At 36.0% G+C, this 25,581-nt stretch overlaps 1 protein-coding gene across 4 annotated transcripts in view; it reads right to left on the bottom strand.

Annotated features, from left to right (window-relative positions):
• COL11A1 (collagen type XI alpha 1 chain) overlaps positions 1-25,581 on the bottom strand; it is a 124,145-nt gene that overhangs the window by 72,350 nt on the left and 26,214 nt on the right. The window contains exons 5-14 of one of the 4 annotated variants that reach the window (XM_059477821.1): positions 20,144-20,272; positions 10,478-10,594; positions 9,776-9,871; positions 7,370-7,615; positions 4,756-4,818; positions 4,186-4,227; positions 3,794-3,856; positions 2,136-2,210; positions 743-826; positions 520-576 (exon numbers count right to left, since the gene is read on the bottom strand). In XM_059477821.1, coding sequence (XP_059333804.1) covers positions 520-576; positions 743-826; positions 2,136-2,210; positions 3,794-3,856; positions 4,186-4,227; positions 4,756-4,818; positions 7,370-7,615; positions 9,776-9,871; positions 10,478-10,594; positions 20,144-20,272 — 972 coding nt within the window. Of the gene's footprint in view, positions 1-519; positions 577-742; positions 827-2,135; positions 2,211-3,793; positions 3,857-4,185; positions 4,228-4,755; positions 4,819-7,369; positions 7,616-9,775; positions 9,872-10,054; positions 10,208-10,477; positions 10,595-20,143; positions 20,273-25,581 lie in introns of all 4 variants that reach the window. The other 3 variants (XM_059477820.1, XM_059477822.1, XM_059477823.1) reach the window with 3 other exon arrangements.

Here is a 25,581-nt window from a genome sequence, read left to right as displayed (position 1 = left end):
GGCCATTTCCAGATCATTAGATGTTAGAAGTTCAGTCAAATTCAGGGCTGAAATAAAGAAGTGTAATTCTTGTAGATACCTGTGGCTCTTAATTGTTCATAGGCATGCCTCTTACAAACTTTTCAGATTTAGCCTAAATATTGAGTAAAGGTGGTTCTGCAAACTCTTGCTTTAGTATCTCTTTCTGCAGAGTTTCATATTTACTGCAATGAATTGAACTAATAGCATTACAGAGATGATTGAATGTAGAGGGATATTTATGTAAAACTATTCACTAGTTTTGGAAGTCCAGCAGTGTGCTCTGTCTGAACACCACAAAACCTACAATAAAAACTTATTTAGTATTTAGGTTGCATCGCAGACCTTGAATAAGAATACAAGCTACAGCTTCAATTATATAACATTAATTTCAAATAAGTACAAAACAAGTACAAATAGAGAGGGGTAGGCAGGGCCAGAATGACATCCATGGCTACATCACCATGCTCTTTAATCTGTGCCCCTGTTTTGTCTACTTACCACAGGACCTGGTCTTCCAGTGAGTCCCATAGGACCAGGTGGACCTCTCATAGCAATCTGAGAAGACAAACAAACAGAACACCTGGTGTCAAGAAAAAGCTGCCAGCCAGCATACATATTCTACACTAACAGAGTTTTAGAATGTGTTAGCAAATACCCGCCATCTTTGACTTCACATCCTGCAGGATATAAAACAAATTAGGTTTTGGCTCCTTGTGCTTACCCTAGCTTGCTGAAGAATAGCTTGTGCTTGAGCTTCCTGAGCTGAGATTGTTGGGCCCTTCTCACCATCTCCACCAAAGCGGAACTGGAAGTACCAAAACAAGAAAAGGATTTAGGACTCATCAAATCTAAATCATACTTGTTACTTGCTGCAATGATGGAAACTGCTTCAAAGTCACAAGGTCACAGTCTTTAGTTCATTCTACTAACTTCAGAAGGTGGCTGCATGGAGGCCATTGCATCCAACATGATTATGAAGTCATTGGTAATAGCAACTGAAGTCTAAATTTAATCCCTTATGAGCAAATATTTTCCTGATTTAATAGTATTTTGGTTTCTGTTTGTTTGTTTGCTTGTGTATTTATAAAAGAGGCCAAAATAGACTTTTACTTGTCTTTAAAATGTCAATAAAAATATATACCAAAATTAATTAATTCTCTATACATTGGTAGCTACTCACATTAAAAATGTAATTTAATTTAAGGCAGCTGCAAACGTGAAAAATGTTTGGTATCTAGAATAAAACAGTTTTGTGTAATTTCTGAAAATTTTAAAATAAATTACAGAATAAAAATTTTAAGTGCTCATTTCTTTGCTCCTGCACTGTTACTGCTAATGAAACTGCTGGCAGAAGCTTTGCAACGTTGCAGAAATGCTAGGCTGCAGCAAGAAGCTCAGCTTTCCAAAGGTATGGCATACACTGGGTATCAGGGCCATGAATCTTGCACTGCCCACAACAGTTTGCCCAGTTTGCCTACGACCAGAGTTGACACAGTTTTTTTTCTCCCATAGACACATTTAGGAATAATTAATTCCAAGCACACAGTGATTTTTGTACCCCAGTGCTGCAAGATACTTTAACAGCTTTGGGCTTGTTCCTCCACCTGCTAAAACAGATGGTGTTTTGCTTTGACTCCGGTGGGAGTAGAGTTGGCTATGTGCATATATTTCTATTCAAAGGATGCACTGACTCTTCAAAGAGGACACTGAGGTCCAATTTGAAGCATGGAATATATAAAAATCTACATGTCAATGAGACTTGAAAGCACACGCGCCTGTTGGGAGTACAGGCCCTCTGTACAACAGCAGACTCGTTGTTTCGGAACTATAGTAGCAAAATATAGTTACTGCTAAAAATATAAGGTGGTTTTCAGTGTCTGTAATTCACTCATGGTGGTTCCAATCTGTCAGCCATGCAGGAGCTAAAGCATATGTTTTTTGTGAGGGAAAAAAGGCACCATATAGATGAATTTCAAATGCTTACACCATAAAAGAAATTCTGTATCATTCTCTCATCCCACAGAAAAAATTAGATGAAAAAATGAAATACCTATACATTTCTTGAAAGATACTTCCAGTTTTTGTAGGCTGCTTATCCTGTAACCACAACTTACCGGCAGCATTAACATGGTACCTGGAGGACCTGCTAAACCATCAGCACCAGGAAGACCAGGGCGACCAGGTGGACCCTAAAATAAAAAAGACACGAGAGGAAAAAACTGATAGTAATGTAGGAAAAAACTTTTGAGTCACTTACATAAATTTATGCTCATAGAATGGCCTGGAAAAGACCTTAAAGATCTAGTTTCAACCTCCGGCCATGGGCAGGGACACCTTTCACTAGACCAGGTAGCTCAAAGCCCCATCCAGCCTTGCCTTGAACACTTCCAGGGATGGTGCAGCCATCTGGGCAACCTGTTACAGTGCCTCACCACTGTCAGCACAAGGAATTTCTTCCCAATATCTAATTGAAACCTGCTCTTTCCATTTAAAAACCTTCCCCTTTGTCCTATTACTATGGGCCCTTGGGATAGTCTCTCTGCACCTCTCTTGCAGCCTTCCCCCACAGCTCAGCCTGTCTCCATAGAAGAGGCACACAGGAGTGGCAGAGGGGCAGAACCACCTCACTTGACTTGCTGCTCACGCTTCTTTCATGCAGCCAGGATACGGTTGGCTGCAAGTGTGTGTTACTGGGTCATGTCAAGCTTCTTGTCCACCAACACCCCCAAGTCCTTCTCTGCAGGGCTGCTCTCAATCCATTCTCCTCCCAGCCTAATTGCTGCAATTATATATTTGTGTCGTGTCTGGTCCGTGACAGGCACATGACGTGCTTAGTCAAGAATTTCCTCATGATGAATTCAGTGAGCAGCCAGTTAAAAAACTAAGTGCTGTCAGTAATTATTCCTTTACTAGGTGCTAAAATACCCATTTTACAAGTTCAAATTCTGGAATATTTAATTAATCTATGGGACAGAAATATGAAAGAAGTGTTCATGCTGACTTACTAGCAAGGTAAAGCATTGTTGGGATTTTAAAATTATCCCATTATACAGTGAAATGATAGCATCTTCTTAGCATCTTTCATATATAAATACAGCATGAACATGCTGGATTCACAAGTAAAATATCTCTCATAAAACACAGCAAAGCCTTTTAGTATCATATTTTCCTCAAATAAATATGTTGCTGTTTTAAAATTGTGTTGGTGGTGGCAGTAAGAAAAGGCTTGCAAGAAAATGAAGGTTAACATTATAGCTTAAATTTTAACTAGTTTCATGACTGGATAGGTTTCTCAAGTCTCATATTATTTGATATGGCCAATAAATTCTTCCAAGATCATCTAAATATTATCCATCCCTTTCAATATTCCCATGTGTTTTGATTCTGAAAAGACTGTTTTTCTCTGTATTTGTACATATTAGAGCTGAAGCCATACTGCTTTTTTAAAAATTAATTCAAATTCATAGGAAATGTTTGTATCTATTACTTTAGTATATTTCTAAACACATCAAACCAGAAGAATACTAACAAACCAGAACTTAAACATCTTCTTGTATTTACAGCATGTATTTCTACAACTAAGAAAATGTTTGTCCAGATTCTCACTTGATTTTTACTTAGCTGAATGAATCAGCCTCAGTTCCACTGAAGTTTCTAACCTATGTGGATCTATTTCAGCTCAGGATATAACAAAACCTTATGTAGCAATTAGTGCAAGATATTAGTGCAAGATATCTCATAAATGCATGGGATAATCTGCTTGCTGACTTACCCTTTCACCAGGGTCACCTGGAGGACCAACAGGACCTTGTAAACCTGGGGGACCTGTAAGACCCTATAGAAAATGAATGACATAATTATGCTGAATGCTTGAAGACTTTTGAACTATTTTTTCTCTACTTTAGGATGAACACATATTTGGATAAAATAATTTATAAGGCAGTGTATTGTTTTTTCTTACAAAGATTTATTGTCAACATTCAAAACTTAGATTTTTCATGTGCCATCAGCTTGTAGCTTGCCGTCACTGAAAATGCTAAAAGTCCTAAATCTAATACACATTTGGGAACTATAATTAAAGACCAATATTGTGTTAACTTGTGAACAGAAAAGCACAGTGGATAAATCAAGTGCAATAAAGGAAATTGTGATTAATCTACTTACAGCAGGTCCTCTTGGTCCCGGTGGTCCTTCAATGAGCATACCCTATGGATGGATGCATCACAATATTACATTCAATGCTTTGTAGAAAAACATAAAAATCTTTTTAGTTGAACTACTAAAGTTAACATTTCTTAGTGTTTTGATAAAATTTTCCAGGAATCTTCTCTACAGCTCCTAGCATGACAACCTGAACTGTTGCATGGCATTAAAAATGAGGATGGCTTCTTTGCCCTTGCTGAAAGCTGTAGTGATGGTGTTACCTGTGCCTAAGCTGAAAGTTTTCTGGGTAGATCTGTCCAAGATGTAGTTACTAGATGGCCTGAAGATCAGATCAATGATCTGTTTTTCTCTGTACAAGATTCTCTTTTTTTTTTTTTAAGGAACATGTGGTTAGTCCTTCATGTAACCAAAGGAGTAGCTGTCAGTAATCACTTTATATCATCCACATTACAGGGACTGTTTCAGAGATCATGTCATCCTATCATGAACAACAACATTTCATAATGATACATTAACAGTGTATATTTTTGATACAGTGCTACTGAAAAACTCCCTGCCATCTGTACTTACAGGTTCAATCACAGCTGGTTCTCCCTTTTGGCCTTTTTCTCCATAAGCCCCATGTCCTGTCACCTGGCCAGTAAAAACAACCCCAAAAAGAAAAGTAAGTAGAAGGTCTAAGGATCTGATGCAATAAAGAATTGCAGCAACCTGTAACTGAAAGCTAAAGCTGGAATTGGTGTATACTATAAAAAAATACATCACAGGTACAAACCACAGAAGTCAAAAATACTTAATGCATGAGAAATGGAAAATGCAAAAGCCATGTATATGCTTTCTCCATTATTGGATATTGTCAATTTGTAATTTTTAAATGAGATGTGCATCCCATGAGTGTTCATCCATGCTTTACATTAGAACTTTGAAAAGAAAATCTAAAACTTCTGTGTGCAAGTCACAACATCATTTCTTTTCTTATTTGATTGGAAATATTCTTGGTAATTGACAATGATTCTTCATGGCTTTATGAGGTAAGCAGCCTAAAGATGGAAAGAAAGATCTCTTGGTCCAATATGGACTGTACCTTTCAAGCTCCTAATTTCATTCATGAGACATCCACAACATATGAAGCAACCTGAGAAGGGTCTGTGATTTTATGGCATAAATGATAAGTGGCACTGTGGACACTAAAGAATATTTCACAGATAACCTTTGATGCCTTGGCACTACCTGAATTAGCATTAACTGCCAAATTCTTTGAGGACCACCTCTGTGGGAAGTTTTGGGTTCAGGATTAAGGTAACAGAAGTGCCTAAAACAATATGTCAATAACACATACTAATGGAAGAAACACTGAAGTTTCAAACAAAGAAAAAGGAACTGATTTTTTTTTTTAAACCATGAGATAATGTATTTTTCTTCAGAAGTATCTCTCTTGGTTGCTAACTTATCCACTAGAAATTAAGTTGTGACCAGCTTAAAATTTAAAATGTGCTTTTTCTAAATTTCAAGAGTGATTCAACATTTACTTTAAAAAATAGCTGGGGATTAATACAAATAGTAATGATAATGTTATAGTATTTCAATATGAAATATTTTGGGATGGAAAAACAGAGATTCACAGACTGTGCATTTTGCACTGACTTATAAAGGCACAGATCTCACTAGTAATGACCCATTGGTAGTTCAAAAAAATCAAGTAGCAAGATGTATAGGCAATCATGTTTTATTAAATTAACATAAATTACTTGTAAAAAAATGATATCAGGGTCTCCATCTTTGAAAATATTTCCCCTTTTTGAAAGCTCCCATTTACTGAGTACTTTCCATTTTGCCTTTTTTTATCATAGGTAGAACTTCAGTTATTCTAAATACGTCCAAATGCCAAAGGAAAATGACATAAGTCTGGTTCAGCAGATGACACTGTAATAAAGTGACATAGACCAGAGCCTGTGTTCTAATTCAAGATTCCTGACTCCTTCAGCTTTGTATCAAGGCATTTTAAGTTGAAATTTACACCAGGGAATAGAGTCTGCACAGTCATTTTCTTAACGCAGACACAAATGGTGCCTTATGGGCTCTTTGCTTCACAGATAATCTGACTTTTCTGTGTCATTCTGCCACAGTGTCCCCATCTGGGCTAGAAGGAAAAGAGTACGCTTGTATCACATTGCACAGATAAGGATCATTAAAAAATACAATGACCCCAATAGGGTATAGAAAAGAGCGGTAAATGAAATACAGAAGGATGAGTTTCAAGGCTGGCAGGCAAAAGCAACCTCACAGCATTTGCTGTTATTTCTTGATCCTTTGTAAACTGAAGTTTTGACTTTGTGAGGAGAAAATGAAGATAAGACTGAGCAAATAGTGAAAACAAAATTCTCTTGTTCTACTATATTCAGGGTCTTCCTAATTAAAAAATCCAAATGGGATTTCTTTTCCTTCCAGTCTTAGACATATTAGTTTTCTTTGCAGCATCCACAGCTGGTAAACTGATAAACAAGGATCTTGGCACAACTAAAGGAAAGTTAAAGCCTTGCTGTTTAGCCTATGATTAAGTCAGAGGGAAAGAGAGCTATAAAACTCAGAATGAAGAGCATGATTCACAGGATCCACCATGTCATCCTACCTATCTTTATATATATTGAGCTGTTAAATCATTTCTGCAAGACCATAAACCTGTCACCATTGACTAAGCTTATTTTCATGGAAGGGTTCAGGCCTTAACCTTCCCACTCATGAATTTTCTTCTTGGAAAGCTGCAAAAGCCATAGGATTCTAGACACTTATATGCATTTCAATTTCTCAAGGTAATCATATAAAAATATTAATTACAGCACTTGTACCTGCACTAGAATTTATGTTCTTTCCAGCTTTAGCTCTAGTTTAGAAAGGTTTTTAAAACTGTTACTTTAATAATTTATTTTTTGAATTCCATCTCCTCTTTCCTTTTCCTCCCATCTCCCACCCTCCCTTACTCCCTTCAGCAAATGAGACAAAAATCTTACATGATAAAAATAAAACATTCAATATTACTAAGAGGATGGCCTTGATCCAAAGGCTATTGGAAATGAGAATATATCTAATATGCACAAGGAGTTCTGGGTTTGTGCAGTTCTGAGACTGTAATTATAAAAGAATTGCTAAATTAAATTAATCTGCATTATGCCTCCAGTCAACTTACGCTTGTTTCTGTGATATCGGTCTCTGCAGGAACACCTGGACCAAACTCCTCATTAGTGGAATCAGTTGGTTTCTCTTCATATTCTTTATATTCATAAAAATCATATTCTCCTAAATCTCCATCTACCAGCAGATCAGATTCACTGAGGTCTACTCCTCTGCTTCCATATTCAGTTGCCTCAGTTTTTTTATCATAATCCTCTCCAGTTATGTATTCTTCAGCAAATACTTCTTCAACAGGATTTTGCTATTCGTATCAGTAGCAAAGATTTGGGAATAGGAGGAATATGTGGGTTATTGTTAGTAAAGCAATGTAAGCATACGCTGATCCACCATGATGACTTGTCAAAAGAAGAAAGAACAGTAGAACTACAGCATATTGTCTTTTAATTAGAGTCTGAAGGAATGGAAGCTCAGCCTTTCAGAGTAATTAAAAGATCTTTGTATAAGTAGTACAAAGAAGTAATGTTTTCATATGCTTTGGTTTTTTATTTCCAAAACCACTGAATTCAATATATCCAGTATTATGTGTACTGCTTGCGTAATGTTACTTTAGTGCCAAATATAGCTGAATTTCGCTGCTTGGTTTCACTCTTACAAGCACTCATGAATGAACATATGCAATGAGCAGTGAATAAGTTCAAATCTTTTTATAATAGCAATGTGGAGGAGGTGCAAGCATCACTTTAGTTAAGCCCAGCCTTTTACATTATTTTCTGTCTATGAACACCAATGCTGAGCTAAACTTCTTTCCTCTCGTTAACAATTTTGAAGTTTATTTATCAGTAAAAGGCATGACTTGTTGTGTGTCATGGTAATTTGCATATTTTTTGTCTAAGTTCTCCTTGTACAATTCAGAATAATTTTAAGATTTCAGAAATCTAAGCTTTCATCTTAACGTATGTAAGCTGTCAAACCAAGCAAACATCTTAAAAGCACTAAAGCAGTTTAAAAGAATGCTATATTTGAGATGTACAAAACCATTTGTGAAGTAAAGAAGGATTGCTTTATTCTGTTATAATAAGGTCTTTCAATAATTTTCCATACAGGACAATTTTGAAAGAAACTGAAGTTCAGATATTTCTAATATAAAATGATCAGACAATATGAAGTAGTATGATCTTGAAAATATTCAGAAGCCAATCAACATCCAATGTAATTAAAAGTCTTGATCTAATAATAACATTGAAATTTATTGCAATTAAAATAGAAGGCCAGATTCTGATTTAACACTTGCCTAATTCCAATAGTTACAGGAGTGTAACTTCTACCTTATAGCTGTAACAAACAGAGATCAGAACCAATTCTAAGCCAAATTTTACCTTTATGAAGAAGTGCTCTCACCAAGGAGAGCATTTAGCACTTTGAATATACCTCATTACAGCTGTACAATTGTACACTCAGCTTAGAATTGCCCAGGAAATGGAATGATTTAGATACATTTGTTGATCAATCTGTGAGAAGCAAACATGAGACTGAACACAAGAATGCTTAACAGCAAAATGAGTAAAACATACCTTAATTCACCTTCACCTTCCAAGATACATAAGAGGAAAAGCATAGAACAAATGGGGACTCTTTCTCTTTTCAGATATTCAGGGGAAAGAGGTGAGGGGGAGTTTTGTACATCTTTTAAGCAACAATCTTAATTTTGAAAGGAAAAGGAAAAGAAAAATGAGAACAATTTTCTTAAAATCCGCCATCATTTTTCTAACACTAGTGTTAATTAATATGCAAACATATTAATCAACACCGGCTTAGGTGCAGTAATTTTAACAAAATAATGTTTAGACCTGATATTCTGGCTTTCTAGAAATGTGCTTTCTAATGTAAGTTAAAATAATGATTTTATCTTTCTTGATACTTTAAATCATAATGTTTCTTTTTAATAGAACAATGAAAATCAAGTAATTTGGTTTTGTTAGCTGAAAACTATGAAAAGGAAACGATGGCTTCTGCCTCAACTTCCTCTGGTGGCAGCCATTCTTTGTCTTGTGTTAGGCTCTTTTATGCTGCGCCTTAAAAATTACAGGAAAAATTAGAGACTCTCCTTCCTATTAGATCAGGAGGACTATGTCTAATATCTAACCTAGTTTGTGCTAGACATAGCTCCATTCACATCCACACTGAAAGCAGCAACACCACATTCCCACACCACATATCACTGAATTATTTCCAGAAACATGAACTCTTCAGGCTGAAGATTCAGCAGATCTCTAAAGAATTAATGGGAGTTCTGCCCAAGAAAATAGTAGTTTCTGCTATTGGCTGAGAAAGTATAAAATCACATAAAGTGCTGGTAGATTTTGTATCATTTACACAGAAATCCATCCTTTTAAAATGCATTTGTACTCTTTTAATGAGTAGCACCCGGCGGGACAAGTATTTTCTTGAGAGTCCTTATTACCTCATTTGCTTCAGTAGCTCTGGAAGGAGCTTCTGTCTGGGGCCCATAGTCATTTTCAGCTATGTTATAGTCTTGAAATCCATCAATAACGTTGGCCTAGTGTGAAAAAACAAATCCATTATTAAAAAAAAATCTTGTATGAAAATTCAAGAGGTATTGCTGTTATTCAGGTTATGGTATTAGCCAGATGTATTCATCTAGTGGGGTTAGGTAAATTTTTTTCTCATCAAAGATCTTCCAGTCTTAGTCTGGGAAAGATCTTGATTATTTCTTGGCTACCTTTACCCCTAGTTTGTCTTTTGTTGCTGCTTGATAACTTTTCTTCTTCTTGGACGCATATTTTTCAGTTTTTTTTGTTGTGGCCTTTTGAGGTTTGTCCTTTGAGCTAGTGGCCACTGTCCTCTTCTTCTTTTTGACCATGGCTTTCTTTTTCTGCAAACGTTATGAAAGATGGAATGGGAAAACATAAATAAAATGAAAAGGAAATTGAGAAAGTGTGAAGGAAAGAAGGGTAATCAAATGCAAGATGAATGCTGTCAGCCGTGAGACCTTCCATCTCTAACTGAAAGCAAAGGTTACAGCTACGAAGTAAAGAAATGAGTGAGAGGAAAGCATCAAGCTCATATACAAAGACACAAATTGACAAACCATGTGGTAGGGGACAGCTGGACACCACACAACAAACAGATCAGATTCTGTTACCTCTGTTTGTGCTACTGTCTCTTCGAACAGTGGGAGTCCCTCTGTTACAGAATCAGTTTCTTTATAATCTGCATCCCCATACTCATAGTCATATTCGACAAAATCTTCTGGTGTGTACTACATCGCAAATGGAAAAATATCAGGCATTCCCATGTTAGAGGTAGCAAGCTAGATTAGCAATACTGGAAAGTTTCTTCACCTTTACTTAGGAGTAAAGATTAACAAAATTAAGGCACTATTAACAATTCAATATAATTATTCATTTAGGGGAGAAAACGTCAAAACTTCTCATTTCTTTCAAAGCACAGTACAGAAGTAGTAAAAAGTAAATAGTAATGCCAGAAAAAAATCTCACATTAATTAGACTGCAAAGAAGAATCAAGTATAATTTTGACTACTGGGAGCACCAACCAATTTTTGTGAAACCATATATTTATTTAATCTTTAAATTTCAAATAATACCTATTTTACTTGTATTTTTTTCAGGTGATCAGAAGAGCAGAGATGCCAATATCTGACACGAATAAACAATTTCAGATAAAGGAGAGGCCACAGCTCACAAGAAAACATGGTTATCTTCCTCTTGTTTGATGTCGAGTTTGAAAACCAGGACAGCTCCATGGTACAAATTTCCTGAGCAAAGCCTCATTGCTGTAATTTCATTTCAGATTCAGCTTCTGTAAATTGCTCCATAACTCTGTTTCTATAATTTTTATCAAATGAAGATTTGGCACACAAACTTTTCAAGAGAAAGTAGCTTTAGAATTGGCTTGTGTAGTGTTGTGAGCATGATCTAGGGAGCCAGGAACTCCTGAGCTGTAGTCTTGACTGTGCCAAGATCCTGGTCTCCATATTATCTGCACCAAGTACAACTCGTCAGAACTGAGAAGAAAGGGCAACTTTAAACTATCTTCCCACTCCTACCGCGCTTGAAGCTACAAGAACTGGTAGGTCTGACAAATTCAAGCAGACTGTGTTTACTCTTTATGTGCCCAGGAAGCCAAAAGAAGGCACAGCTGTGGCCAGAGGGACAAGTGTTTGCTTTCCCTTTAAGAAGAAATATTCAAATGTGCCTCATGTGAACTTGTTCCTTCTGAAATCCTTCTCTCCTCTTACAAGTCAGCACCATTGTCTGTAAAATGAAGACAATATCTGCTTGTTTCATGATGATGATGAGAAAGAGAATTAGTACATTACACTTCCAAATCAGTCTGAGGATTCATAAAAGTCATCATTATCAAAAAGAAATTGATATGTTAGAAGAAATTACAAATTAAAATAGATCTCCATATTCCAAACTACATGCTACCATGTGAACAAAACACTGGTTTAACTGTTCCCTCTAGCAATGTTTTTTGATACAATTGTTTACTTATGATTTTAATGCACAGAAGTTTATTTCCTCAGCAAGTATAAGGCTAAAGTTGAAAGGCCCTTAATAACTTAAAAATCCTTTTACATGGGTTTCTATTACTCCACTTCTGATACTCCTGAGAGTCCAAGTGGAGCAACATTTTTGACAGAACTACCATGTGGTTAGTCAGATTTAAGTTTAATATGCTGTTAGGAGTTTGTTTCAGTAACTTATAGACACACAAATTCCTCTTTCGTAAGCAATGTAAACCTATTCTGAAACTGGAAGCATTCATTCCAGCAGTCACTTTGACCAACTGACAATTAAAATATAACTCTGTGTTGCTCAGTATTATAACTGTTTTGCAAATCTCAGTAGTATGGCTTTTCTCAAGGTAAGTTGAATGGCTGTGCTGAATGGTGCCAACCACATGACTAATAAAATTGCAACAGTGGGTTATAAGTAGTTTTTCAGAGGCCATAAACTAAACAGAAATGTAGATTGGGGGGGGGGGGGGGGGAGGAAGGAAAAATATTATATATGCCAAGTATATTAGTATTAAAAAAGTAGTGAATAACCCGATATTTATGCTAAGAAGCCTAGTTCAAAAAGTCAGAAATTTATGAATGAAAACTAGAAAACATATAAAAAAAGCACAAGTATGTGGACAGATTTATTGCATCATGCATAATGACACAGAAAATACTTTTGAGTATTGTGCTTCACTCATTTCTGTTAAAGAAAGTGAAACTTTTCTTATATGCAAAATGTGATCACAAATACAAGAGTATATTTTGGTTGCACCGATATGTGAGCACGCAGAAAGAAATAATAGGAATGGATGAGAGGTGGGGAATGACAAGTTCCATGCTGGAGTCAGATTACTGCCAAGCAGGTGAAGACCTTCCACTTTAAGATCACAGTATCAGAGGGGTATTACAAAAATTCTTGAACTTACAAGCTAGGACATGCGGCCACTATCCCAAAACCATATTCAAACAGTTTTGAATTTGCAGTAATTTGTAGTCCCACTGATACAAAGAGCACAAGTGAAAATATGTAGTAGTCTAAACATTCTAAAAGATAAACTTTATTCTTAACAACCCTTCCTTTCCCAAGACTTTTTTCTGAAAAACCAGCAACTTCATGTTTCACACCAGCTGATAAACAGAAAATATGTTTTGAATTGAACTCGAGGTCCTGCTGCAAAGAGTTAAATATAGATGTAAAATCTTCCAGGTGTATTTCCTGAGGCACAATCTGTCGCTACACCTTCACCTTCAGGAATGCATCTCTACACCTTCAGCTGATGTAAAGATGCACTTTAGAAATATTATTTATTCACAGAATGATTTTACCAACTTGACCTGATGAAGGCTGTACCCTGTTTTTAATAGGACACAACAGGACTAGTGAAGGACTAGTCAGGTAAATGAAGACTAAATATAGAAACATGAGTGACAGATTTGATGGCTTTAGTCACCTGCTGTGAAGCTGGTAACTCAAACTTACCCTGCCATTAACATTATCCAGTTAAGACTGGATATGTGGCACATATTCCTTCATTTTCATGAGCTACACAACTGAAAGGTCACCTTTATCAGATCACCAGAGACAGGGGTATGATCCACTCCATTTGACCTCAACCAATCTTGAGAAAAGTTCCTTTACATTTTGGATTCACAAAACTCAGTTGTCGGTTGTCCATTCACAGAATTTGGGCTGCTGTCAGTTCACAGAATTTGGGCAGTTCACAGAAATCTATCATAGCTGCACCACCAATCGAGGAAAGATAATGAGTAGATTCTTGAATATATAGGAGAAAGGATCTAGAATTTCAAAATAAATAATAGGTTCAACTTGGCAAGGGATTTCAGCTAAGAGACATCAGGTAACACATACTTCAGAAGTGATGCAATTTTCTTCCTCTTGCTTTTCTATCTTCTGTGTTAAGACACCAATAGTTACTAAACAGCCATTCTTGTAATGAATATTGCATATGACTATCTTCTTACAAATGAAAGGAAGAATGAAACCTGCTGCTTTTTGATGGGACAAAATGTTTCCATTATGACCTCATGCTTTCTTTACCAGAGTGATTATATTACACTACCAGATCATCATGCAATTCCAATTAAAGAGATGAACTGTTTTCTTCATCAGATGAATTTTAGAAGCAGAGGATCAGCATCATGCAAAGCCTATTTGAACTGGGAAATAACTTAAACATTCTGAAGGAAACCTTACTATTGAAACCAATTCTTCTGCTATCCATACTCTAAAAACCTAACGTCCCATTCCAAATGTAGATTTTAGCAATTTTTGCTTTATATTTCCAAATAAAAATAATTAATAATCTAAATCCTCAACCAAAGAACAGTCATAATCTCAGTTTTTCCAATTCTTAAAAATTATGGTTAATCATGTATAAGCTAAAAAGGCAAAGATTACTTTGAAATATTCTAGGCTCACTAACACTTTACAAAATGCAATAAAGTAAAGGATGCCAATCAAAATGAGAGTTTTAAAAATCAGCTGCAATATTATAAATAAATAAGTGGTAGAAGATGTTGATCTTAGGGCAGAAGGAAAGTTAAAAGATTCAAAGGATGGCCTTTTCTACCACAGAGCCCTTATATTGTTCATAAAAGTGATACAAGCAAGGAGATAAAAGGAAATAAGAACATTATCTTCAGTTTCCAAAGATATCCTCTTTCAAAAGGAGAATAATGCTCTTAAGGTTCTCTATTATGTTACTCCCTTGTATAAAAAGTTTATATATCTATGTAAAGAAAAAGAGAGCTAGGAAGATCATAGTTTTTAATATCGGCTAAATTAGCTAACTGCAATTCTAAAGATAAAAATAAACATAAGATTAAACATAAAAATAATCACTTTTCTGCATTTTTCAGAAAACTGTTCTTTCTGACCAGTCAAACACCCCAAAGGACACTAAATTAACACATTCTGAAAGGATGCTTGAAGCCTCCAAGTCAAGACATTTAGGGGCCATTTGCACTTTTAATTTACCAAATTCATTTCATTAAAAGAAAACATTTCATGTCTCAAAATAATCCATTAGTTTGGGATAGATCCAAAATAAATGAAGCGGAGTTCCTTTGGAGAGGCATTTCTTCAGCAGAAGTCAGATCATGTGATTCACTAGGTTACAGACTAATTTTCGAAGAGGAGATTTGAAAGCCTGATAGCTGATTCCTTTGAAAAGACCTGAAGATACTCCAGAAAATACACTGCCCAACATCAAGGATGATGAAGACTGGCTAGGTCTGTCACTTCTCTAATTTCTGTGAGCTGGCAAAGCATATGTGATTGAACTGGAAAGGAATTTAATACATTTCCATTTATAGTAAAAAGGGGTTTGAAGACAGGATAGAGGCCAGATTGTTCACAAGGTATTTATAAAAAAAATCATAGGTGTGTATCTTTAAGAAAAACAGTGTTGATAGTTTTAAAATATAATTGCAAACCCATATGGGATCCTTAAAACCAAGTCATACATTCAATGTGAAAAAAGCCAAAGATTCCTGAACTTCTAGACATCACCTTTTTGTGTAGTGCCAACTGCTGAGGTCATCACTCTGACCTTGACAACAGACAGAGATTTACACCTGGCTATTCACAAGCAAGAACAAGGAAGACTGATGCACATTTTAATTAAAACGTGTCTTGAAGATGGAAATAAATGACAATAAATAACAGAGTAAAGTGTACGGATATTACTATTTATCTACTGCTCTCCTGTTTTCAGTCTGAATGACACTTAGGTCTGATGAACAAATCCCAGGGGAATAGAAGCATTCTGTATAGGGAGGGCTCTGACATGCATCTATCCCAACAGCTCAACCTGAACTGCTCACACAGAGCCCACAGTCCTGGCCAGCAGCCAAGTGCAACACATTCTGCAGAGCATGAACACAAAAGGTAGTTAGAGGTTGCCCAGTTAAATAAATCTTTTTTAGACACATAACACAGTCACTTGAGTCCAGAAAGGGACTGACTGAATTAAAATGGAAATATAATGACCCAATCAGGTCCAAAGCTGATATCTTGAAATCCTCAGCTCACCCATTATAGGAAGGGAAAAGTGAGGATGCAGGAGTTGACCTTGCTGAGGGAGAAGAATGTCGTGGGGAACAGGACAGCACAGCTGGGTAAGCCTACAGACAAGGGTTGAATTTAAGATATGTCCTCCTTTTCTAGGCTGACTAGTTCTATATCTCTATTCACAGCCTGCTATTTTTGTGAATCTGACTGTGAGATGTTTGATTCTTCCAGAACTTTGCTTGGGGTAAACTTGGTATTTGATTCAGGCATGAAGAGATCCTGTAAGTAGAAAGTAGGCATTGAAATCCTCTCTGTTGGACCCCCCAGACTGCAGTTTGAATGTGATGCAAAAGAAAAAGAAAATGCAACAAGAAAATGGAAATCTCAATGCAACACTTAAGGTATAATTGATAAAGACAATTTGATTACAAATCAGGGTCCAGTAAATTTATATCTGAGAGCACAATGAAGTCATAAGGCCTTGAGAAAAACTCAAATATTTTAAAAAGCAAATTTTCTATTTCTGATGCTGTGACATGTACTCTCAGGCTCATTTAATGGAAATTCACCACAAGGTATTCCATATTTTTCCAATTTTATGGTTGGTAATTATTTTTAGTCTAGATGAAGTCTTAGACCCTTCCCAAAACAAATTCCAATAGACAATTCCACCAGCTGAACTGGAACAAGAGCATATGGTGGAAACAAATTCACAAAATGACTCGTTTAAATCAACACTGCTATTGAAAGAAGTGCCCCCAAGCCTAAAACACTGCATATTTTATTATTTGCTCCTTTGGAGAAAGAAGCATTGCCTAAAGCAATAAGGATTACATTCAGCTAAACAAAGTACTTATGCCCTTAAACCAGTATCTTTTTACGTAAATCCTTCTCTCTAGATGCTTCTTTAGTGGTCTAGAAATATCCAGCTTTTCAGACTGAATGCCTTACTAGGCTGTGAGCTTGCCAGGAGACCAAAAAAGTGTGCAGTTTAAGAGAAATCCTATTCATCTTCCCAAATGCAATTTCACCAACATAATTTTCTATTTTAGTGATGAAAAGTCAGCCACTTCCTTTGGGTTTTGTAATCAGTGCTGGAAACACATATTAATAGGCTCTGAAATCACATAATTTATCTTTAAACCAAGTATCAGTTTCTTATCCTGGACTGCAATAATTCAAAGGCTCAGAGCCATAATGCCAAAAGGGACTATTAGACCATCTTGGCTAACTCTTGCGAACTTGTAGACTTCAAAATTTCCTATGGTCACTCTGTAACTGAGTCAACTAAAGTATGAATAATATGTCCCCAAATTTCAGAAAGGTCTCTATCCTTGGCCTGAAGACATCTAGAGAATCATCATTTTGGTAATTTGTTCTTTTTTTCCTACAAACTGTAGTAGATATTTTCCTAATTGAAATTACTGATCTTTCTTCTCCCCCACCCCGTTTCGTCTACGTTTTCTTTTTGTCCTGGATCTTTCCATAAGGTGAGCGAGCCACATATGTGATGATGCAGTCTATGTTCCAAGTGACAGCATGCAGAGGTAATATTGCATCAGAATTCTTTTTATTCACAAACTAAGACATGCATCGTACTATTTTGGGAAAAACTTTTACCCTTCTTTAACAATCAGCATATTTTGAAGCTAGTGCCCAACAAATATTTTTAGCTTCTGCTGGTTTAATCCAGACTCTGAAGACACAATCCTGCCTAGCCTTTTGCCCAGTTTTCCCTCTTCCTTCTTCCTACCACAAGAGTTTGTGTGAAAACACTGAAGATCAAACCATGAAACCAATCAAGCTGAACAATAATCTTTCCATGCTGTCTTTCAGCATGATTAGTATCCCAGATGGGGACAATCTGCTGCAGATGAAAGGTTCTTCTGTTACCACATGCATGCAGACTGTTATTGCAATGTACTACTGAGTTCATCATGTTTGCCCTGCAGTTATTTCTTTGGCTTGTATGTGTGCAACATTGCCTTCAGTTGTGTCTCCATCACTGTTTACTGCTCTGCAGTATCATGACTGACAATTTTTAATGCCATCCATTTTATACACATTTCTGTATTTCTAGCAGAATTACTAAGAAACTCTGCTAAAAATTTAATTCAGTGACAGCTCATTGTTTATAGTAATTTCTGAAATAAGGCACCCAGATTCAAATCTCTTTCTCATGTACTTTACCGTACAATACCTTTATTTAAAAAATGAAAATATTATATGTTGACAAGTCAGAAGCTTTGCCAAGGTCTAAGTCTATAATATCTATCAATATCACTAATCAAAATTATAATCTCCTCAAAACATATAATGAAGCATTTTAAAACAATTATTTTCCTTATAGACTAGCTGCAAATGTATTTTTCTCTTTTAACATCTTATTTAGTTTTGCAATTACAGTTTACAAAAAATCAACACTGCTGTCTTCTACCAATTCTTTCAGTACCTAAATAAAACTTGTTTCATTTATTTCCTTAAAATAAACTATCTGTGTGATTTGACAGGCTCCTTCTCAAAAGATTATAAAGTAGCCTGCCTCAACAAGCTGGTTTTTTACTATTTAGTAGACTATTCTATCATTCTATAAATTCAGTCTGCCATTTATTGTATTTCCTATTTATCACATCGGTAGCATCGCTGATGCAATTATTTTAGATCACTATTACATATTGAAGAAATCTATTGACTTCACTGAGAATATTTATGCAAAGTGACACAAGGAGCACAAAAAAAAAATTGTGTCTTAGGTCAGAAAGCTAAGTAAAATAATCCAATCACCTCTCTCAGCAAAAAATGAAATAAATGGAAACAGCAGTTGTCCATTTTATTAATCATTAAGTGCTCTTCAATTTATTTCCAAATTAATTTTAAAATGTTACACTGCAAATTAGTATCCTTGATTTTATATTTTTCTCTGTAGGTACTCCCACAAACTCTGTGTTACCAAGAGGGAAAATAGGCCTTTGAAAAACACATTAAAAACCACTAAACCCAAGAGCAGGCAAATAAAAGCAAAGCCCAGGAAAATTCCCAAGCAAAATTAAATTTTTCTTTGAAACTTAATTACAAAAAAACCCCTTGGGTCTTGCTATCTTTTTTTTTGTCTTTGAATAAATTAACAGCAATAAGCTTTCAATCTGTTCTGGTTTGGAATATGGAGATCCAGGCATGCAGGCACATGGACAGCAGGTCCTCTGGAGTCCTCCTGAAAAGCCCAGACCCCACACACTCTAATGCAGTGTAAGGTCTTCTGCCTGTGTGTAGGTGACTTGACACATCTTGAACTACACCTCAGATGGAATGGATGTGGGAGGAAGTCCTCTGCTGACATAATTTTAAGTCAGAATAAATAGTAACAACAAATAACATTAGCACTTGTTTAGAAAATGTTTGGTCCCAAAACAGGCTCAAAGCAGACATCTAAAAACAGTTCAGCAAGTTTTTAACGCTGATCTCTTGAGCAATCAATAGTAATAACCAGTCAGATCACACATGGTGTGCATACAAGCTGTCCAGAGCCAAGTTCAGTTATGATTGTTACATTTTGGGAAAGCTTTTCCCTTTACACTGCTCAATGCAAGTACTTAGAATGTGTACAGCAGTACATACAAGGGCTCAGAGGTCTAATCTGAGGACCTATCTTGACCTGGTGAATGATTCAGTTTGTGGCTGTGAGAACTGTCTACAGTGACTAATGGTTTCTCCAAATATCTTTCGTGTTTCTGGGAAAAATTCCTACTCTGTTTTGTCCTTGTTGGTTTACCTCCTGTGAGTGGAACTGGCTGAAATACTTTTGTGTGCACATGCATTTGTGCATGCAGCTCATTAAAACACAGGGCACTTTTAACAGGAGAAGTTCAAAATTGTGGGATACTCAAAGCTCCCACGTCTTTCAAATGTGGCATTTGTTGAAATCCAGCATCAGTAAAATTAAAAAAAAAACCTACACAGGAAGAATAAATATGCATGAGTAGACAAACTCATACTGCCATAATTTTTAAAAAGAATTACAGTTTAACTTCACTGAGAATGATGATTGTTCAAATGGAACTAGGGTGATAGGTTCCTTTGAATGCTTGACATAAATGAGTAGACAGCAAAAATGAATGCGCTCCTGCAAGCTGATTTCTCCACCTCTAGAACAATGCATGCCATTTAGCTGGAAGTGTTCCTTGGGTAATTTTTCTCCAGCACAGCCACTAATGTGCAATAAATCCAGTAATACACGACTGATTACTCACCTCATCAACTTGAGGATCTTGAGCCTGAGCAGCATTGGGCACTGGGGAGTCACAGTCTGGGCTATAATGCTCACAATAGTCAAATGCAGCTCTGGGATCAGCTATAATCAACAGCTGCTGGATCTCACCCTGCAGGAAAGCATATGCAGATTAAATAACAAAACCAAAGGTAGTCTACAGTTCATCAGGAGCACTGAGTTCACATTCAGAAACAAAACCAGGCACATAATGCTTAGACATTTCCATCTATGGTTATAAATAACATATCTACTTAATTTCTGCTGCTGTTATGGAAAACAACTATTGTTCACATGGCAGAACAATTCAAATTAATACCAAATGGACTAGGTGAAAAAGTCTGGCTTAAAATCATGCCTGGTATTAAAAGGAGAGAGTGAGAAAGTGTAAGTTCTGATCTGTGATTTTCATGGTTTGTTTACTTCTACACTGGGAATCAGTCTAAATTCCTAAGATTTAATTCAGGGCACTTCCTATTACCAGCATGCAGCTCAGCTCAGCATGCATGTGATCCACAGTATAATTATGAGTTTGCATCACATATGTAGTCTGAAAGGAGACAAATAAAATAAAATAAAATAAAATAAAATAGTCAGTAAAATAGAGACAGTTATTTGAATAAAATATAATTAAGTGAGCACTGTGTAAATACACACTATAGATTGTGTTGGAAAAAAATGTAACTGCTAAAAAATGTTGATTTTGCCTCTATTTCCATATATCATGTATAAAAACAACATCACAGAAAGAGACCCACTATTCTGGATAATAAAAATGGCTCTGCTGAGATCCCCTACAGAGATTCTGAATGTTTATCATTTTCCAGAGAAAGCTGTCTGGTATCCAGTGTATTTCTTAACATAGTGGTACTATTTAGGCAGCATTAGGTCAATTTCTGCCAACATTTCCACTATAAATTTTCTCATCCAGGAGCTTCTTATGCTCACATAAAAATAAGTTTGTTGGAAATTGGCACATGGTCTTGGTCAAAACCCATTAAATTCATTCTCTCACTATTTCCCCACAAGGGGCTGATTTTTAAGATTTATGTACTTCTAGCAGGATTTATTTCTTTGTTTCACACAAAAGAGGGGCAAATGAATACCCTTGTTAGTATACCTGTGCCTGTTTCATCTTTAACGACAAGACATCATAACTGATGGAAATCTACAGGTGGGAAAATTCATAATTCTATTTCCAAAATAACTTTACATCTATCATAACAGTAACCTTTAGAAAATTAAAAAAAAATGGAGAATAGTTTTAAATAGTAAATTTATAGTAATAAATAATAGTAAACTAATAATTGCAACATTCCTTCCATATAAATTTCCAGAAACTGAAAAAAAAAATAAATCAAGCAATGATCTGCAATTTTACCAATTCTATATTTTTTTACTAATTTTTCGGTCATAAAGTAGGAAATAGTTTCATAGCACATAATGGCTATATGTTACAAGTCAGCTTTTTACAGCATTCTAAGCTGACTTCACTTTTACAGACTCACGTGTGTCTCAGATTAATTTAGATTTAGAATATTTTTTTCTAAGCTTCCAGAAATACTACAAATGCAGCAGTTTGTTTCTCTGTCAGCAGTTCTGGACTGTCTCCTTTATTTACCTGAATTCCTTTAAGATAAATTCCTTAAGCCTTTAAGGCTTCCTGATCTGGGCATCTTACAAAACCTACTACATATACAGAAAAATTCCCCCTCTGATTTCTTCCATGACTCCCTCAAGAGCTGGAGTGCTTTGAGAGGTTTTGTACAGTCACTGTTAGCCTGAGCTATGCATCCCCCATCTCCAGCAAAGTGTTTCCAAAGTGCTCTGCCCTTTCTCTTTCACCAACCACATTAAAACCAAGTGAGGCAGAGGAAAAAATGAGAGAATAAGCAACTGTAGGACAAAAGAGGTAAGTGACCCTTCTGAGCAGCCTAAAGGTGGATGTGTAGAACCTCTGTCCTCACCCTGCTAAGTTCAAGTCATGGTCTTGCTCTTTGGCCCTGAGCATTCCTGGCTGAGGTGCCTGGACAGATCTCCGTGTCCGCAGAGTGCCAGCCAGCGGGAGCCGTGCCCAAACAGCTCCTGAAACTACTGTTTAGTCAGAGAGCCTAAGAGAACACAGGTCCAGGAATACAGCCAGTACTCTGGAGCTTTGTGCTGGTCTTGAATGCCATGGAATTTTGGCACTGAGTTCTGTTGGATTGTGTGTTTGCAAGAAGCACTCGGTATGCTGTTACCACTTGGCTTAAATGTGCCTAAATTGGTTAAAGCTGTTCCTGATCCATTGACTGTATTTCCCAGCCCCGCCTGTCTGCCTGTCATGGCTCCACATAGATGGAGGCCCTCAGAAATCCTACACAAAATACATAAATTTTTACAGAATACATACATTGCTACTGGCTATAAATGTGCGAGAAGTTTACTGAAGGACCGATTGATTTTACTTTTGGAATCCCAAATGTTTATTTCCCTCTTTTCCCTTCAAGACGTGCTATAAAAATGACTCCAGTAAATTATTCATTTTCCTTTTCTATTTTTTATTTTCTGTCTTTGCTAATTAAATTGTTTCTCTGAGTATTTTGTTCCGTGAAGCATTGGCTATACTGTAAGTATAGTTCAAGAGTTTTCCTTTCAGATCAGGTCAATCATACCAGCTCATGAAGTTCCAAAGGCATTACTGTAGATTCCATTATTGTGATTTAGTTACAATTCTAAGGTACTTGTTGGACAAATCTATACTCTTTCTCTTTGAATATTTTTCACAGAATTGCTTCAGTCTTTACAAACACATTCTTTGATTTTAACTGCTTGACTTTTTGAGACCAAAATAGAATTTTATAAAGTTCCTTGCAAATAAACTACAAATAATCTGGTCATATTTCATGACCTGGAGTCATAAATGTGGCACACAAAGATCTACCTGCACAAGTCCTGAGAACTTTGAATTATGGGTTATTAAGAATTCCAATAACTGACCTGTAAAAAATACTGAGGTATCTAAACATATATGCATATGTCATATCATTTTTTTTGTTTAAAAATTTCAGGAACAAAGGAATTCTCATGGGGTAAAGTGATGAAAGTAAGAGAGAGACAAAAATGGATAAAGATAAATAAAAATAGATTAAAATGTAAAAATACACTTGAGCATCCTAAAGTACTCTGGAAAGTGCATGGAGAAAAAAAGGAAGTACAAAAGCCTACGGTCTATAGACAAGTTCTTCCTTCTCTAAGAAAATTTCACCACCACATCTGTAGGCAAAGACTGCTCAGGCAATTCCAAAGCTGGAAGTTGCTATGTAGCATGCTATAGAGGAAAAGCCTTCCAGGTCTCTGCTGAGCCAGTTGTCCATCATGCTTTGGTGTCAGAGGTAAGTGGGATGGCAGCAGAAGGCAGACACAGAGAACACCTCACAGTGGTGAGGTGTCAGGCAGACATACACAGCCACTTTTCCTATTAATACCCATAACAATCTGCACGCTTAACTTGCCCCAAAAAGTTCTAAAAGCCTAGCTCACCTTTGAGAATCATAACCTTCTGCCTTGTAACAATTTTTTTTTCCTGGATAACACTTAAAACAGTATATTTTAAACAGTTGTTTGTCAGATATTTAATGTAACTTGCTAATTAGAGATAAGAAAGATGAAAGCTACATCTCAGTTGCCCAGAATTAGTGGAGAACATCCAGCAAGGTATTCTATATAACATTAACCATACAAGCAGTTTGGACGTAAATTTTAAATCTTAATATTTAGTTTGGATCCTAAATTCTTTCTAGAAAAAGGCACTAAGTTGTCAAAGTCAACATATAACTCACAAAGGCAATGCACAGTTCAATAATTCATTGTAATATGGAATAAAAATAGTTAAAGCCTATGAGCATTTTAATTCCTCTTTATTTCAGGGATATGCTTATAACTAAAACCAGAGACTTTTGAATCAGACTCATGGTTATCTGATAAAAGCTGCCTGAGCCAAGATAAAATATCTTGCCAACCACTAATACTTGATGTCAAAGCATGGTAGAGAAGGATTCCTTCTAAGAGGTACTCCACCAGATAAGTTATTCTTTGCAGAATCCTCCAATAGTTCTAAAAGGAGTTGTTGTGATTGAGGAACTATACACTTTGTTGCATGCCAGAGCAAATGTGGAGAACCAGGCTAGAGAGCTAGAAGGAGAATATGCTCAAATCAGCAGAACTCACACCTGCTGGAACAACTGCACACACATTCACTCACATCAACTGTTCTACTACAAGGAACAGCCCAGCTAAAAATGAGAAGAGTGTGCTGAATTCATTCATTGAAAATTCCTTTGTGAATCTCACAGACATTCCACAGTGACATCTTGGAATAAGAAAATTTATGTGTATGTACAATTCCAGGACTTGCTGAAAAACTCAAAGCAGTAATGCACAAAGTGAGTTATCTGCACTGGAAAAATAGCTTTGATATGAAAACAGTGCAACACTAGAAAATGCAATGTTGAATAGCAAAAAAAAGAAATGGACACCAAATTTTCAGGAAAGCAGTAAACTAACAAGTTCTCTTTCCAATTTTGGCTACATCTTCATGTAATTATCATTTTAGTTAAGACTTGTGGTAATAATTGCTACCTGTGATTCCAAATTTTTGGAGTCTTCCTTAGATTCCACAGCAGAAATAGGAACAAAGAAAATTTCCAGTTAGATATGGGGTCAGATTTTCTCAATGATATAAATCAAGGGCCTGAATAATTATTGTTATATCAATAAATGCTAATAGCTGCTTATTACCTTAATTGACTTAATAAAATGTTTTAGATATCTGTCTTCTTGAAATATTCTCTTTTCCTTCTAGCTAGGTAATCTTACTAATGTTTTCTAGATATGGTGTATTAGAGAATTACAACCATAAAGTAGTCCATTTATAGTCTATTTATTACCTAAAAGTTCCTCATTGAAAGTTCATAATTGAAAAAAGACACCTCTACTATCAAGACCCCATTGTTAAAATGGCAAAAGTATGAATTCATAGAAGGCGTTAAGGGAACTGTATGAAGAAATCAGTGCAGAAATTACTGTTTTCTTCCAGTCTGTAAAATTTTAATGGTCTAGTTGTTCTCTAGTTCCACAAGAAACTCACACAGTTCAGGGGCACATTTAGGGATATCTCTTTTACAAGAATTTTAATAAAGCAATAACCCTGCCAGGTGAAAGCTATTTTGTCCAGGGAATAGCAGGTAAGCATTACTTCAGAAGCTCTGCAGGGAAAAAACCACAAACCAAAAAAACAAAAAAAATCCCCAGCAATTACTTAAATGACTAATTTACATATTTGAAGTTCAGAAATGCTTTCTTCAAATAGAGTGTGATGGCTAGAATTAGCAAAATACATCTTCATGATTCACACTGGATAACATTACTACGTCTTATGTG

This window comes from Ammospiza nelsoni, chromosome 9 (genome assembly GCF_027579445.1).
Source record: "Ammospiza nelsoni isolate bAmmNel1 chromosome 9, bAmmNel1.pri, whole genome shotgun sequence".
In the NCBI taxonomy this organism is placed as follows: Eukaryota; Metazoa; Chordata; class Aves; order Passeriformes; family Passerellidae; genus Ammospiza; species Ammospiza nelsoni.
Note: the sequence above shows the minus strand (reverse complement) of the source record. Positions and strands in the feature narration are given on the sequence as shown.